At 38.5% G+C, this 16,406-nt stretch overlaps 2 protein-coding genes across 6 annotated transcripts in view; one reads left to right on the forward strand and one right to left on the reverse strand.

Annotated features, from left to right (window-relative positions):
* The first annotated feature begins 23 nt into the window (after nt 1–23).
* Nucleotides 24–16,406, forward strand: part of smc6 (structural maintenance of chromosomes 6) — a 28,900-nt gene continuing 12,517 nt past the window's right edge. The window contains exons 1-11 of one of the 4 annotated variants that reach the window (XM_073869910.1): nt 59–147; nt 10,395–10,428; nt 10,881–11,035; nt 11,360–11,477; nt 12,589–12,694; nt 13,413–13,549; nt 13,626–13,687; nt 13,934–14,014; nt 14,379–14,480; nt 14,735–14,854; nt 14,930–15,025. In XM_073869910.1, coding sequence (XP_073726011.1) covers nt 10,895–11,035; nt 11,360–11,477; nt 12,589–12,694; nt 13,413–13,549; nt 13,626–13,687; nt 13,934–14,014; nt 14,379–14,480; nt 14,735–14,854; nt 14,930–15,025 — 963 coding nt within the window. In that variant the 5' untranslated portion in view covers nt 59–147; nt 10,395–10,428; nt 10,881–10,894. Of the gene's footprint in view, nt 148–10,394; nt 10,429–10,474; nt 10,798–10,880; nt 11,056–11,359; nt 11,478–12,588; nt 12,695–13,412; nt 13,550–13,625; nt 13,688–13,933; nt 14,015–14,378; nt 14,481–14,734; nt 14,855–14,929; nt 15,026–16,406 lie in introns of those variants that run through there. The other 3 variants (XM_073869912.1, XM_073869911.1, XM_073869913.1) reach the window with 3 other exon arrangements.
* On the reverse strand, nt 635–8,266 carry tdrd6b (tudor domain containing 6b). 2 transcript variants are annotated; one of them, XM_073869909.1, is made up of 5 exons: nt 8,116–8,266; nt 1,303–6,603; nt 1,092–1,153; nt 936–1,007; nt 635–848 (listed from the first exon to the last, which is right to left on the reverse strand). In XM_073869909.1, the coding sequence occupies exons 2-4, from the start codon at nt 6,563–6,565 to the stop codon at nt 960–962; spliced, it is 5,373 nt and encodes a 1,790-aa protein (XP_073726010.1). In that variant the 5' UTR covers nt 6,566–6,603; nt 8,116–8,266; the 3' UTR covers nt 635–848; nt 936–959. The 2 variants fall into 2 exon arrangements, with proteins under 2 accessions (XP_073726010.1, XP_055027957.2); XM_055171982.2 differs by having other exon boundaries at nt 635–1,007.

The following is a 16,406-nucleotide window of genomic DNA, read 5'->3' on the forward strand; positions in this document are numbered from 1 at the left end:
GCGCCTGCATGTGGCGTCCACAGAAACAAATTGAGCGGGTAAAATATTTATTTTAGTATACGCTCTGAGAAACTTTAATATAGCTTTATTTAGGTATAACATATAATAGATAAAGTATTTATGTTGCGTTGAGAGCATCGTCACATGGTAAGTGTTACATTCCTCCGCGCTGGCCATGAGAGATCAAATACAGTTGTTGGCGATTACTGGACTGCATTTTCAAAAACAAAATTGGGCGGTTTTACACTTTTGTGTCCGGTAACTAATAATTCATGAATAGTTTTGTGTAAAAAAATATCTAGTAAAACAATGTCCAGAGATTTGAAAGCTGCTCAATGGAGGATTTAAAGCTTTCACGCGCCCCCTTTTGTTCGACATGACTAACGGCCGGGTATTTGTGAAATAAAGCATTAGATGACGTTTAATGAATATTATGCTTAATTATAATACATAATTCGTGAATAATTTATATTTAAAATAAGTTGTTTCACACACAACTATAAATTTTATTTATAGGCAGTTACGTACACGCTTTTTTGTGCTTGTCAGTGGGACCCACCAAACTAGAGTAAGTGAAATAAAGATCCCGTTTTTTAAAGGTGAACATGGAGTGCATATACTCAAAACAGATAAATCTATGAAATTGTTTTATTCAAACAAATAAACATTCAGATTAAGGCACAGAGGAGATGATCACAATGCACATAATATAAATTTTGCAAAAAAAAACAACACACACATTACATATGCTCCTCGGATTACAGCTACAAACAATGCAGTCAAGCATCATGTTTTTAAAAGGTCAACTAACATGATGATCAACATAATTAAAACATGTCATCATTACACCTTTTAAAAGGTAAGACATCTGCTGAGAAGAAATATTCATCGGTGTCACAAAAAATGAATAAGAGCGAAGTACTACACCTTCCCACCCCAGCACTAAATGTTTAAAATGATCATTTTGAGATGCACTCGGTGGATTCGCAGAATTCTTCATTGCAAACCTATAAATAAAAAAAGACAAAAAATATTTAATTCAAAAAGATATACTTATTAAAAAGAAAATACTAAAGAAAAATCTAGAATACCATGTGCAGCGTTTCTAAACCAGCTGTCCAAGTTCTACTTTTATTCAGTGTTGCCAGGGCATCTGTGAAAAAATAAAGTGAGCGTAGTCTGTGATTAACCAATGAAACTAGATTAAACCAACCAACCAAGCAAAACTATTACACCAACATGCCCAACCAGCACTGCTAATATATAAAAAGTATTAAACGTAGACAGTATAAATATACTAACCTTTATCAGACCTTTCATCTTCTGTCTCTTTTCTGTTGTCCTCTGTATCCAGCAGCGCTTCCTGCCCTGATACAACAGGAACTCCGTCATCGGATTCATGGATTTGATCATTGTTTTCTAAAAGTGAATCTGTCCTCGTCGGACTGTTATCCATGGCATTATAATTTGTTATGGTAGCAGTCATGTCTGTTTTATCTAGCTTGTCATCCACCTTGCTTTCAGGTCTAACATCCAAGCCAGTATCTGCTGTTAACTCTTCTTCACCAGATTCAGGTAGAGGAACACAATGAGTTTCACTTGTTTGATTATCCTCAGAAAGACACAGCTCTACAGATTCAACAGAGTTCTCACATGAGATAAACACCTCACCAGAGTTCTGGTCTTGTCTCACAGAAGTAATCCAAAAGTTCCTCATGAGCTCATTTACAAGGCATTGCTGCGTCTCAATTTTAACACAATACGGCGGGCTGCTGGGGTCAACTGTATTTTCAATGGCATTCACAGTAACTTTCAGAGGTTTATCCACTAGAAGCTCGTGGAAATGATCGGCAGCTGAATCATCCCAAGATCCCTCTGAGGGTGCAAATCCTTCCAACAGACACAAAAATGCTTGAGGTGGAGTGTCGAGTAAATTACAGGTAAGTGCTTTTATAGAACGTTTATTGATTTCAGACTCATTTCCATAATCGACAAAAAGCACAGATATCATGTCTTTGGATTGTTTAATAACCTGTGCACGATACCACATCAGGTCATCAGAAAAACGAGCCAGGCATGGGCTTCCAGGACCCAAATTATCCATCTGAATTGATTGCGTTTCGTTGGAGTTTCCATATTCTTGAGCAATATGGCTGATTCGGTCAAGCTGTTCAGAGTTTGCAAACTGGCACCAGAAATAATTTGGTCCAACAATACACGATGCAAAAGCTTCTACCGTCTGTCCCAAAGACACATCTGGTTTCTTAAATTGAGGATTGACAGGTATAGAAACTTCTGCTTGAGACACCATTTGTTTTGTAGAGTGAATCTTTTGCTGAATCTGATCTGAATCATCCCATTTCTCACTTTTACCCAACGAGGAGTCTGACGTGCTAACCTTGAGTGCCATTTTAACTTCCCAAGTGGCCTTGTCTTCTTTAATAAACTTGCAAGAAACTCTGTTCTCACCAACCTGGCCAAATGCATTTTTGAAAAGAAGTATCTCCTCTTCCAATCCCTTCTGCATTTTAAGTTGATCCTCCAAACTGGAACTGCAATGAATGCTAAACCTTGGGTAAGAAAGTAGCAGCTCATCAAGCTTACTGATATTAGATGGAGAAACAATGGCGTCATTTCCAAAATCTATAAACTCCACCTGAATCATGCCATTTTCGGTAATCCCCTTGACAACTGCACGATACCAGCATTCATCTTCTGGAAACACGGCTTTCACCAGACTCCCCTGCTGAATACTGCTTGCATGAATGACGTCTTTCTCTGATAACTGAGGTGAATTTAATTGTTCACTGAGAGAGAACAAAGTGTCCTCATCTTCTGCCAGTTGCACAAAGAAACTACTTAGGCTGCCGATATGCGAAATGTAAACTTCACACACCATACCAGTTTCTATCACACGAGAAGGAAGGTCTGTTGCTTGAGGTAAATGCTGCACTAGAAGTTTAGGATTTACAGAATCATGGATCAAATCTTTCTGGACAGTTTTAGGGCTTGCTACTGCATGTTTGTTCTGACCTGCCAATGGATTCAATTTCGTGCCCTCTGAAACTTGACTGCAGATTTGAGGCTTCGGGCCACACCAATAATCTTTCATGAAATCATTAACAACAAGTCCCTTGCATTCAACAAGGACATTATATTGAGGACACTTATGACCAGGGTTAATAACAGTGTTTTGAATTGTCACCTTTAAAGGTTCATCCACCAGAAGCTCAAAAAATTTATCAGATGCAACGTCATTCCAAGCGTCATGCGTGGAACCAAATCCTCCCAGCTGACAAAGAAATGCTTGAGGTGGTCTTTCCAGGAGCTCACGGGAAAGGGACTTCACAGAGTTTAGGTCAATTTCTGACTCATTTCCATAGTCTATGAAGAGAACAGAGAGTGTATTGGGAAGTTTGGTAATTATCTGCGCACGATACCACAGCTCATCCGAAAAGCGTGCTAGGCATGGTAGTCCCTCACGTAGCTGATCTTGGTGAATTGGATTTGTTTGAGTGCCATTTCCAATTTCTTGCGCAATCAAGGAGATTTTGTCAAGTTCTTCCGAGTTCTTGAACTGGCACCAGAAATAATTTGGCCCACAGATTGATGAAGCATATGCCTCTACAGTCTGTCTTTCGGTTACAGCTGGTCCCTTGTACGTTACCGGCTGGATATCTTTAGTGCCTGGCATTTGCGCGTCAGTTTGGCTCATGTTAAATGATGGCCCTTCCAGCACAATGCCCTGGTGCTCTAAACTGACTAGCCAAGCAGATCTATTATTGCGAATAAACTTGCAAAGGATTTTCTTCTCACCATTTTCACCTGCTGCCTTTTTAAAAGCTATGACCTGTTCTTTGGTCCAATCTCTTTTGTATCCAGTCTTACCATCCTCAAGTGAGCAATGAATGCTTAGCCTGGGAATGTTTAGGAACCGCTTGTCGAGTTGCCGTATTTTAGGGGGTGGGATAGTCGCCTCATTTCCAAAGTCAATAAACTGCACTTGAACCTTGCCGTCTTGTTTGTTTTGAACAACAGCACGATACCAAGCTCCATCAGAGGGATACTCTGCTTGAACAACATCACCTGCCCTCAACACTTGGAGGTCAACTTGTGCACTGCTTAACTGTGAAGAATTAAGTTCATCCAGAAGGGAAAATGTTATATCTTCTTCACTTGTCAATTGTACATAGAAACTCGATGGGCTATTACAGTGTGAAAGATAAACCTCTGAAACGTATCCTTCATGCAAACCCCTTGAGGGAAGATCTGTCAGCTTTGGATAATGAGACGTCACTTTTTGCTGCTTAGCCATTTGTTGCCGTGAGTCATTATACTCTGCTCTGCTGTGTCCAGTTGTGTTACAATTTTGTTCCAGTGTACCTTGAATAACTGGTTTCGGCACTTTCCTATACATCATCTCATTCGCTTGCGTTGTAGTACTAAACTGCTCTCTCTGCTTTTTTGACTCTATAACTTCTGAAAACACTTTGCAAGCACGAGCCTTATCTGCGTCTCTGTTGATATTAGAGCCTTGTTTCAGCTTTTTAGTCTTGCTCCATTTCTCTTTCATTTTTAAATTGAGATTTGTTTTCTCATCGTACATCTCCACTGATAGTTTGCCTAAAGGATTCTTTTTCATTACAGTGACACAGAACACACCATCTGTGGCATAGTTTTCAAACCACTCATTAAGTTCATGTGACTCCGGTAATGTTACATTGAAAAGTTCAAACTCAACAGTTCGAATGGGAATTGATGCAATTGCACTGGCCTCCGGAGTAAGCGGTAGAATTTCCGATCTATCCAAAGCCAACACATTGCCATAATCTACAAAGTGGACGAGTAATTTTGGATGTGTTGATTCTATTTGTCCCCGGTGCCAACACCCATCTGTATATTTGGCAAAACACATCATCTTGGGGGAAAGTGAAAATTTTCCTTGCGTTCGCTTGCGGCACAGTTGTTGAATATCTCTGGTCATTTTCTTAATAGTATCAAAATTGTGCACAAAATGACCATAGAACTGGTTTACACTTCTGACACAAGTTATCCATACCTTCTTTTTTGTGCCCACTTCAGTTTCGGGTGGTGAAACATCACATGCATTATTTAGTGACTGCATTCCCTCTGTGGGTTCAAAGTTTGCTTCTGTTCTGGACCCTTCACGGGTATCTGTTGAAGAACTTGTATTCGGACTCAGAAAACATGCCGGCACATTGTCATGCTGATGTCTGTATGTTACTTTGTTCAGCGCCTCGAGAGTTTTGTCAGCACACTTTCTCTCTGCTACTGACAAGCAATGCTCTTTGAGGCCAAAAACATTGTTTACATTGACATTATCATTCCCATACAGCGTGACATGGTAGACACCCTCGTGGAGACTGCCCTGCTCAAACTTTCCAATGAAGATTTGACCCTGAAAAATAGATTTGAGAAAATCTATCTGATCGGTTCGCCATCCAGTGCCTTTGTCAACGATCCCATGTAGAGAGCATGCGTAAGTGACAACCGGCAACTGAAGGAACCTCGGAGACAAAGGTCTGATATTGCAGAGTTTAACAAAGTCTCCAATTCCGTAATCGACGTGAAAGACTTTGACGACATCGGAGACTGTGTTTTGCTGGAGGACAGATCGATACCACTTGCCATCACTTCCTTTGGTTGCACATGGAGACCCGTCAGACAGTGGTTGTGATATCAGAGAAGGTAATGCATCTTCATAGCATTTGTGGAGTACATCACTTAATTTCTTAAGCTCCTGTGAAAAGACATGCAACTTGCAGAAGATTTTCAATGGGTGAACTACATGCGTCACAGTAACAATCTCAATGGTTCCAGGCAACAACTCTGGGTACAAGTACTGATACAACATTTCAGATTCAACAGTGTGGTCCTGTGCATTTGGCATCCCAAAGTCTGTCCGTATCGAAATGTTTCCTTTTGGTGAATGCAGCAAAGTTTTTACAAGGCTTTTAAAGTCCTCATTAGATGCCTTTCTGGTGAATCCAAGTTCATACATTTGATCAGATACACTTGGAATGTCAAGAAGCAAGATTCTGTAAGGCATTATCACATCCTGAACACGTCCCGAGATGTTTTTCCCACACAAACATCTGATGAACTCTGAAGCAGCCTCAGACCATCCACTCTCAAAGCACAAAGGTAATGCACCAGCCAAAATGCAATGCTCTACTGTTGGAGGTAAACTGAAAAGGTTGGGTGGACATTTTGCTAAAACGTTCCTTGATGCCCAGAATAATTTACCTTCATCAATTAGGAACATATTGTATTCATGTTCATATTTTGAAAGAATCCTTGCTCTATGCCAGTCTTTATCGTCATATACATAGCATACATCTCCAGGGTTGCCTTCAAAATTATCCTGACTCTCCTTCTCGAAATCAATCTCTTCTTTTATTTGTCGTTGTACTTCCGTGTTCTCTGGTCTGTGATTTAAATTTCCTCCGAATTCTACTAAAACACTGTGGGGGTTTAAGTTAACTCTTGTAATGTGAAGGGTAATATTTGACCCAATGTCTGGCAAAGCAGGAACTGAACACATCTTGATGTGGAATCTTTTCCAGAAGGTTAAAGAACATTCTAAGAGAGATGAAAACAAATTAGTAAGATCATTTTTGTATTAACTGACTGTGATACCCACTGTTTTTAAAGTAAATTGACTAAACTTGATTACTGATGACACCACAACATGTAGGTACGTGACAATCTCGGCTGTCACGACTGTCAATTTGGTTCCTCTCGACAAAACTTTGGAGTACCTCAAGCGATGTGTGGAGTAAAAACATTCTTGAAATTGTAACTTAGCTTTAGTTTAATTGCTAAACTACAAGTGAATGAAATTTCAATGATTTTGAACGATGCACAAGGGTTGTTTTACCACCCGCAAAATGGAAAACAATGGGACAAAATAAGGTGATGATTTTCGAGTTTCAAATGGCCAGTATTTTGTTTATTCTTGAACCCATAGACATGGTCTTGGAGTCATTGTAAAGTCTTTTCAAGCGCTTTCTATCTGAACAACTAGTTTTAGCATTTACCCATGTTTAAATTTTTGTCACATACCTACAACATGCAAGCCACTGCTCCCAATGGTATAATGGTGCTGAGTGGGTATACTATTAATTTATGCCCCCATTTTTTAATAGCGGCCCAAATAAGGTTAACATGCCATCTAAAAAGGATTTGGGTATACCCCATGCCATCTATTAAAAAAAGTGGGTACACTTCGTAGTCCGTATAGACCCCTTCACAGTTCACGTCACAGGCGGTTCCCACTGCGCATGTCGAGGTCAGAAAAGTCATTTCAGCAGATTGAGTTGCGTATTACTCGGTATCATCAAAAATGCCTACTTGCGTTGTGGGCTTTGAAAATCGCACCAGGTCTGTCGTTAAGTTTTTCGGGATTCCTGCAAAATCTCAAAAACAAAAAATGCAACACCTGTGGCTGTAAGCAATTTTAAACGTGTCAAGCGCGTGTTTACAAACCTTGAAGGGGTCTATACCTGCGTATACCCTCCTCAACACCATTGACTGCTCTGCCATGTTGGTTTTTCATAACATAAAACTTAAAGAACATATAATTTAATCATGCCACCTGTTTAACATTTGTATATATTAAGTCTGTGCATACAGCCTTACAATGTAAACTTCATACACATACAGACCTGTTAACAGCGCCTCAATATAAACATTAGAAAAGTGTTTATTCTGAATACAGATTTATGGCATTCGTTAGTTTAAATTCGAGTGCAATGTGGCATTGAATCAGTTTACTGTTTATAAACCAATGTATATAATCCCAGATATAGGAGCACGTTACATTTCCTGCATCATTTAACACAAACTAAAATAGTGAATGGCACAACCATCGTTTATACAATCCAAGTTGACAAAAAAAAAGAGAAATGTCCATTATATTGATAGAGTGGCGTTAACCAGCGTCACTGAAAAAAAGCCGATTAGTCAGTTAAGAAATAGCTAAGCTGTTTTGCAGTAAGGGCTCGTGAATCTAGTAAGGGTTTTCTTGTTTCAACCATGGTTTCAACATGAGAACTTTAAAGTCAAAACATTAATTCAACAATGTAAACTTACCAAACTTTACCCATCGATTTCATTGACGGATGAGTTCAGCGTCTGGAAACATCAATTCAAACGCCGCTGACGTGATTTAAACAAATCAATAAACGCGCGTCACTCACGTGCATGATGGCAGGTGCGTTGGTTGGACTTCATCTGGCGCTGCGCAGACCCATCGGCCTATGACATCAAAATACCGCGAGAGCGATTCGAAAACTTGAGCTGCCTTCATTTGTTTACATAAATATTTCATTTAGCTCGGCATTTACACCTTTTATCCTGTATATTGATATTTTATTATGTGTTGTGGATTTTTATTAGGGATGTCCCGATCCGATCACGTGATCGGAAATCGGCCCCGATCACGTGTTTTCAGACTCGATCGGAATCGGACGTTACCTCCCGATCAGGACTCGGATACATATGCAGGGTTTAAAATCCATTAAGGTCTCGCTCTGCTCCGCGCCAGTGTACGCGCTGCGCTGGTGCGTGTGAACTGATGAGAAGAGAATAGGCTTGTTCGACTTCATGCAGCGCCGCAACAACCGGCAGCCGGATGACGTCAAAGTTCCGCGAGAGGAGTAAAAGCAAACTCCTCCGTATGATTTCGCGGATCACTCTCGCGGTAGTTTGACGTCATCCGGCTGCCGGTTGTTGCGGCGCTGCATGAAGTCGAACAAGCCTATTGACGTGCTTTCAAATACATTCATATGCTTCACACTCGTGCGTGGAAGGAACCCACGAAAAAACCGGATTTTTACCGATCATTTAAACGACGCGTTGATCGTTTTTGTCACCATGGGCTCAGACGCAGTTCCGCGTCTCACTCAGAACCTCAAGAACGCGCTTTTGCGCAGGATACTGTAGAGATGAGAGATAGAGAGAGAGGTAAGAATGGTGCCCACGTCGAGAAAACTTAATAGAAGTCTAGAAACAAAGTATTAAAGTATGTCTAGCCATGTCACTCATCTCATTACAATATGTTAACTAGATAACTGGATACAACTGATTGTATAGTTTAATAAAATAATGTATTTTGATTATACAAATTAATTACGACCTAACTATAGGTATTTTTTAACTAACTGCTGACCAGCTTAGGGAATCTCTATGGCTAATTTATAAGACATATTGCTGAATCAGTATGTTGTTTTTCTTGTTAATTGAGTCTGGGTAGCCTATCTTATGCCTAGAATTAGTCAAGGAGGTTGATTCTTATAACTTCCTTCAAAGTTTGATCAATTGTGCATAATGACATGTGCACCAAATGCATATAGGGTGTCAGACTCATAGATTTGCATAATTTAAAGTTCAGGTTTTAAAGTTTGGGTCAACATGTGGCACAGCTTTAAAACTGAAAGTTATAAAATCCTATCAGAGGTCCAAAATGTCATTGAAACACACCAGTGGCATTGCTGTCATCAGGATTAAACATTTTACCCCTCGAACCCTCCCTCCCAACAGAGCATCCCCACAAAACAAATCCCAATTTAACCCCTGTACATATATACTATATATATTCTCATTATTTTTTAACACATCTGTAGTTATGCGCTGGCACAGAGTTAGACTCTTTTGACTCCACACAGAAACAGCAATGCATGCGGCATGACATAAGGAACATCCTGGTTCTGTTTTTTTCGCTCTTATTTATTCTTTTTTTATGTATTATAGAAGTATCCGATCGGGACTCGGTATCGGCAGATACTCAAAATCAAATGACTCGGACTCGGACTCGAGGGCAAAAAAACCTGATCGGGACATCCCTAATTTTTATATTTTTGTTCGATCTAAGCAGCTAGAGCAGTCGAATAGCTTATGCGGTACTGTGATGTCATACGCCGATTGGTATGCGCAGCGATGCGCATGAGGTCGACACACCTGTCCGCAAGAACGTTGCACGAGACGAGAGGACCTCTAGCGTTCACTGTGATAAAATTGTATCACAATCTTTTCTCACAAGCTTTTTAAATAGTTTGAATGGGATCAAGTATACGTAGAAGTAAAAATGTAAATAACTGCTGCTTTTTTAATGGAAACATCTACATTTATGTGATATTTCTTTGTCTTTAGTAAGCTACTTCCTCCTTCTAACGGAAAAATAATACACAAAATCTTAAATGATTAAATTCTCATATTAATTCCCTTATTAATGTAAAAAAAATATCTGTGTGATACGTATGTTTTGAGTAGACTGAACGTTTTTAGTCATGTTGTATTTTGAGGGTGGAGTTCGCTGTCAATTTTTTTTTTTTTTTTTTTTTTTTTTTTGACATCGCTGTCCATCAAACCAGGAAGTCTTGAAATGCACCAGATGCTGAGGAATGAGTAAGTCCAGTTTCTTGATGTGATGCAATTTATGCGAAATATAATTTAAAATACTTACGCGAATGTGAATTTGTTAAACTTTAAAACGGTCTGGTTAATTTACCTGTTTAATGTCAGTTATGATGATGCGTGTTCGCATGTGCACCTTTTGTTTATCTTTGTTTGTCGACATGCTAACGCGTTTCTGTCATCTGAATGACGTTTTAAATTCGTAGTGTGCTTTTAAATCTTTCATGTTTTTAATATCGGGGGTCTGAACTGGGTTGTGCAACATGAACTGCAAAGTTAAACTCGTTAGTTTTATTTTTAACTAGTCTATTGTAAGGCGCATCCCTCTACCGGCGGACTGTTATGTTTAGGTGCATGCTGGTGCGTCTGATGTGTTTTTGTGATGTAGTACTACTAGTGGTTGCTAGTTTGTTTTGAACAGTAATAGTGTGTCTTTTCTTTAGGTTAGGCATCAGTCATGAATAAGAGGAGGTCCTGTGTCCTTGATGTTGTAAAACCCTCTAAAACTCCTAGGACGGAGGGAAAAACATGTGTTCAGGATGATATGGATGTTGATGAAGAGGATGGAGGCCAGCAAGACCAGCCGCTCTCTGCTTCTGTCAGTTTAATCATTAAATTGTGTGTATACCTGTACAACATGAGAGTAATTGGGTATAATGGGAAAAAACTTAATTCACCAGCCCAAGACTTTTATCTAGCAGTATGTTAATGTCAGATTATTGTACTATACAATATTTTTTCATTGCATTGTGGATTTAGGACAGTTTAATTGTGCATAATTCCAAACAGATGAAAAGTACTGTTGTTGGTTTTCTTTAAAAAAGTATGTTTTTTATGGTTTGGAGTGATCTTGATAATGTTTCATTATGAGGATTGTGATAGTTCAACTACAATTAATGTTTATTATTGTGTTTTCTTTCAGAGTGTTGGAGATATAGGTGTCATAGAAAATATCACTTTGAAGAACTTCATGAATCACCATTTACTTGGACCGTTCAGCTTCGGACCAAATGTAAACTTCATTGTTGGGAACAATGGAAGTAAGTATGGGTACCACCAGAATTTGACACTTTTTCATGATTTATGAGAATGATTATCTGTAATAGTAATATAGACTTTCTATGTGACTATTAGTTAATAATTTCCATATTATATATGAAGAGTTTGGTTCCAAAACGCAATAAATTTCGGTAAAAACGTGTTTTCTATAAGAAAGTGACAAGATTAAAACCACTATTTTCTGTTACAAACTTTCACATAGCATCTTTAAGTTATAAAAACAAAAAAAATGTAACTTGATTTTCAAAGATTTATTATAAAAACGAATTATTTTTTCCACAAAATGCTATAAATCTATTAAATCAATATGTATAAATGTGCATTCATCTTTGCAATTTTATATTCATTTAGTTGACTAGTTGTATACACTGATTAAAAAAAAATAAACATTAATGGCATTAATCAAAACACTTACTTTGTCATATTAAGATCACTGTCATTGCTGCGGTTATACTTGATGCCGTTGCTTAACATTTTTCACAGCGATCAGCTGTAAAATGTTTTAGTCCTGCTCGATTTTCATTGACTTTGAGTAAAATAATGGAAAGTTTTCCAAAAGATCCCCTGGGGTCAATGTGTTAGCATGACAGAAGCTTGATGCTGTAGGGAGAACAAGCAACTGGCTCCCGAGTGCCTCACATAAATAATTAGATTTTGATGGCTTACGTTTTTTTCCCGTCACAGAAAACCACCACAGGTTTATCAATGCCAATAAAGTATTATTTAGTTTTTGTTTGTTTGTTGATCACGAAGTACAAAATGAGGAAAACTTCATCGAGGAGTTTGTGTGTTCAACCTGCCGCCATTGTTTGTTTACAATGCGTGGAATGGTGCACTGTAATTTGTGGAGCGGATTTATTGCATTCTGCAGAAAAGGAGGAGTGGCATTTATTGCGTTTTGGGAAAAAAGGTAGAAAAGATGACAGAATAACACGGCGGATATTGTATTTTGCCTAAAATTAAGCATTTACTTTTAAATACTGACTTGATATAATACTGATTTGGACAGTAACTCGTTTTTGTAAATGGCATTTATCGCGTTTTGGAACCAAAATCTTTTATGAACTTTCTTTTTTTGTGTAATTTTGTAAGGTGGGAAAAGTGCCATTTTGACAGCGCTTATAGTGGGGCTTGGTGGAAAAGCAACCACAACCAACAGAGGAGCATCTTTGAAGGGTTTTGTAAAATATGGAGAGAGGTTAGTTTGTTTTAAAATAGTACTGGCAAGGACTCTATTAGCGTGTTTTCATAATTGTAGTCCGGTTCATTTTATTCTTTTGGTCCGGACCCAAAAAAAATAACAATTTATTAAGTCATGGTTCGCTTAGCATTTTATCAGGGAACCTGAAGATAACAAACCTTAATGCGTAAGGATAAGGTCGCCAGCCATGTCAACTCATCCACAAAAACAATATGCATGCTGGAGTAAACATGCTCATTTTATGCGTCTTTATATGGAGCTGTTATTAACAGCTTAGAGCTCATGAATATATTTTACTATCACCAAACATTTTGTGCATTTTTCCAGCATATGCTTGATGGATCAAATTTTAATGCGGCTCATTACCTCTGTTGCTCAACGTTTGCCCTCTGCTCATTTTGTTTATGCATACATCGCTCATCCCGCTGTGAAATCAGGGTCACGTCTTGTAATATCAGATACTGTTTTTGGTTCATTGCGCTCTAGTCCATGTGCGTTCACATATCAGTCGAACCACACCACAGTTTGTTAGGAAGCAGACAGAGACACACCTTTAAGCGGTCTCTGTTCGCCTGTTTAGTGCGCACCAAAGTTTTTTGTTTCTTTTTTGGTCCGAACCAAAGAACTAAGTGAACTGAACTACAAGTGTGAAGCTTCTTTATATGATAGCATCTTTTTTGTGTGTGGTAATCACTCTGTGGCACTTTGTGTACAGCGCTGCAGATATTAAAGTGAAATTAAAGAACAGAGGGAAGGAGGCCTATAAGATCGAGACTTATGGTGACAGTATCTGTATCGAGCATCGGATCACAAGTGATGGCTGCAGGACTTGTAAGATTAAGAATAAAACAGGTAATATGTCATTTCTTTGGATAGAAATGTTAGCCTCCTCTCTACTTTCACATATAAATATCTGCTCTATTTTTAGGGCACGTTATCTCCACAAAGAAGGAGGAGTTAACTGCTATACTGGACCATTTCAACATCCAGGTTTGTTTGATAACTTCCAATGCAATTTCTTACAAATACTGTGTCGTTTTCTTTAGGATTTAACGTTGTAATGAATTCCTGGTTACATTAACCACAAACCACATGTTTGTGTCGAGGTCTTTGACCTCAGCTGTGCACGTGCGTAACCGCTCTAACGTCTTGTTGGTTCAGATCACTACTTCTAAACTTTATTAAACTTTGGCTTATTACTTTTCATTTATGTTCTCAATTGATTTCATGTTACAGGTTGATAATCCAGTGTCAATCCTCAACCAGGAAATGAGTAAACAATTCCTGCATTCAAAAAATGAGACCGACAAATACAAGGTGATTTTGTTTAAAAAGTGAAATCAGATCTCTTATTAATAGCTAAAGTTTTGTTGCTAATCCTGGTTTTGTAAAAGGCTTTTTTGGGCGGCTTCTCAGACAGAGATTAAATTAGTCCTAGACTAAAATAAATGTAAGATATGTCCAAACTGAAAACAACTTTCACTGACATATCTTAAAATACATCAGTGTCCTTTGTTTTACATCAAAAGTGATGTTTTTAGTAAGGCATGTTTGTTAAAATTAGTTTTATCTCCTAATTAAACTAAGGCCTAGTCCTGGCTTAAGCTAATCCCTGTCTGGGAAACCACTCCCTAATGCTGTATTTTTGAGGTTGAATTCACAATATCTTTCTTCCTTGAAGTTTTTCATGAAAGCAACTCTTCTGGAGCAGATGAAGCGGGATTACATTCACATTAAACAGACTAAAGCCGTTACACGTGACCAGGTGGAAAGACAAGAGGAGGTGACCTTGTGTTTTTTATTTTTGTCAATCCATTGCTCATACTTAGTCATGCACAGTTTGTGTTTTATTGCTCGTTAAGACTTTTGAGGTTTTAAATTGGTTTAGTTATCATTTTAACAACCCATTAACTTGTCATTGCAACTGCAATGCTTTTATCATGACGACCAATTTTTGCACTTACATTTTTTTCCAAAACAGTATAAATCTGTGTTGTTGTGAAATCACAGGGTGAAAATCTTATACTGTATTTCTAGTGTCTAAAAGACCTCAGGCAGTTGTTCTTGCAAAAGAAAGAGAGATATGAATCTTTATCATCCCTTGACGATCTGAGACGAACGCTGGAGGACCTGAAACAGAAGATGGCGTGGTGTTTGGTACAGTATGATGTTTTAACACATTTTGCAGAAGTGTGAAAGTGGGCCGTGTTGAAGCATCTCTGTTGCTTGTAGGTGCGAGAGATGGAATGTCAAGTTGAACAGCTCAAGGAACAAATCGAACGAGAAGAATCTGAATTTAAGCTCAAAGAAAAGCTGGAGCTTTGTCAGGTTTGTGTTGTTGCAAAGCATTGTTTTGGTTTTTAAAAATGTAAATTTGTATTAAAGGGATAGTTTACCCAAAAATGCATTTCCCCCCCCCCGTCATGCTGTTTTAAATCTGTTTGAGTTTTTTGTTATCTTGACCACAAAAGAAGAAATTTGATAAATGATGGTAAGCACAGCTCACAGTTGATGATACCCATTGACTTGACCCATGCTATTTATTTTTTTCTACTGTGGAAGTCAATGGGTTTCCATCAACTGTGTGGTTATCATCATTTATTTTGTGTTCAAATAAATAAAAAACTCACCAAATTTTTGGGTGAAAAATACCTTGAGAGAATGAGAGAAATACCCCAAATATTCTGCATATATGTAAAGAGACATTCTGTGTATTAGCAATAGCGTAATTGTTTGGTTATTTGTAGTTTGCAGTATTTTCTCCTATCCTAGTATAATGTGTAAAACAAGCTAGAAGTAAACCACCTGTTGGCACTTTCCATACATTGACTTGTTTGTTTTGCCAGTGGTGCGGAAATGACACGCTGCACCTTTAACTTCTCTGGTGTCTTTGTACCGATGTTGTCATGTTCCTGCCTTCTCGTCATAGTTTTTGCTTTTTGTGGCAGGATCATGTCCCACATGTTTTGTGTGGTAGTGCTTCCTTCTCTCGTGTCCTGACGCTGCCCCCTTGTCTTGTTATTTATCCTGTTATTGTTTCATTTCTGTAACCTACACCCTTATCATTTACTCCCCTATCTAGTGCCCTTGTGTTTGCTGTTCTGTGCTGGTTCGTTTTGTCCCATGTGATGCCATGTTTCCTCTCCTGTGAGTTCTGTCAGTTGTTTTGCCCCCTCATGGGCCTTTATGTTACTGTGAATAAACTTTTGTGTGTAAACGTCTGCATCTGGGTTATCCGCCTTTTGGGTTCCCACGGGTCCTTAAAATCCTTGAAAGTGTGTGAGTCTGGGGGAAAAAGCATTCAAGGCCCTGGGAAGTTTTTGAAAATATACATCCATATATACAGGTCATTGAAAGTGCTTGAATAAATTTTTTGCAAGAATTTTTCTGGAAAAAATCCATATTATTCCCTGTAGTGTAGGATAATATCATAAAAATTCTAGACTTTTTAAGCACACATGCTAAACTGTTCACTTTAAATGCTTATATCTTCTGTATGCGAATGTTGATTCATACCAAAATGCTTTTTTGCATAATTGTGTTTGACACATGAAAACGTCTCGGGTTACGTATGTAACTGTTGTTCCCTGAGTAGGGAACGAGACGCTGCGTCTCTCTTGCCATACTTCCTGCGTCACTGTAACCCCGTCTTTGGCAATATTTCAGATAGTGATATACTTCCTGGCTCCCGCGTCACCCTATCTTTGTT

This window comes from Misgurnus anguillicaudatus, chromosome 7 (genome assembly GCF_027580225.2).
Source record: "Misgurnus anguillicaudatus chromosome 7, ASM2758022v2, whole genome shotgun sequence".
Classification (NCBI taxonomy): Eukaryota; Metazoa; Chordata; class Actinopteri; order Cypriniformes; family Cobitidae; genus Misgurnus; species Misgurnus anguillicaudatus.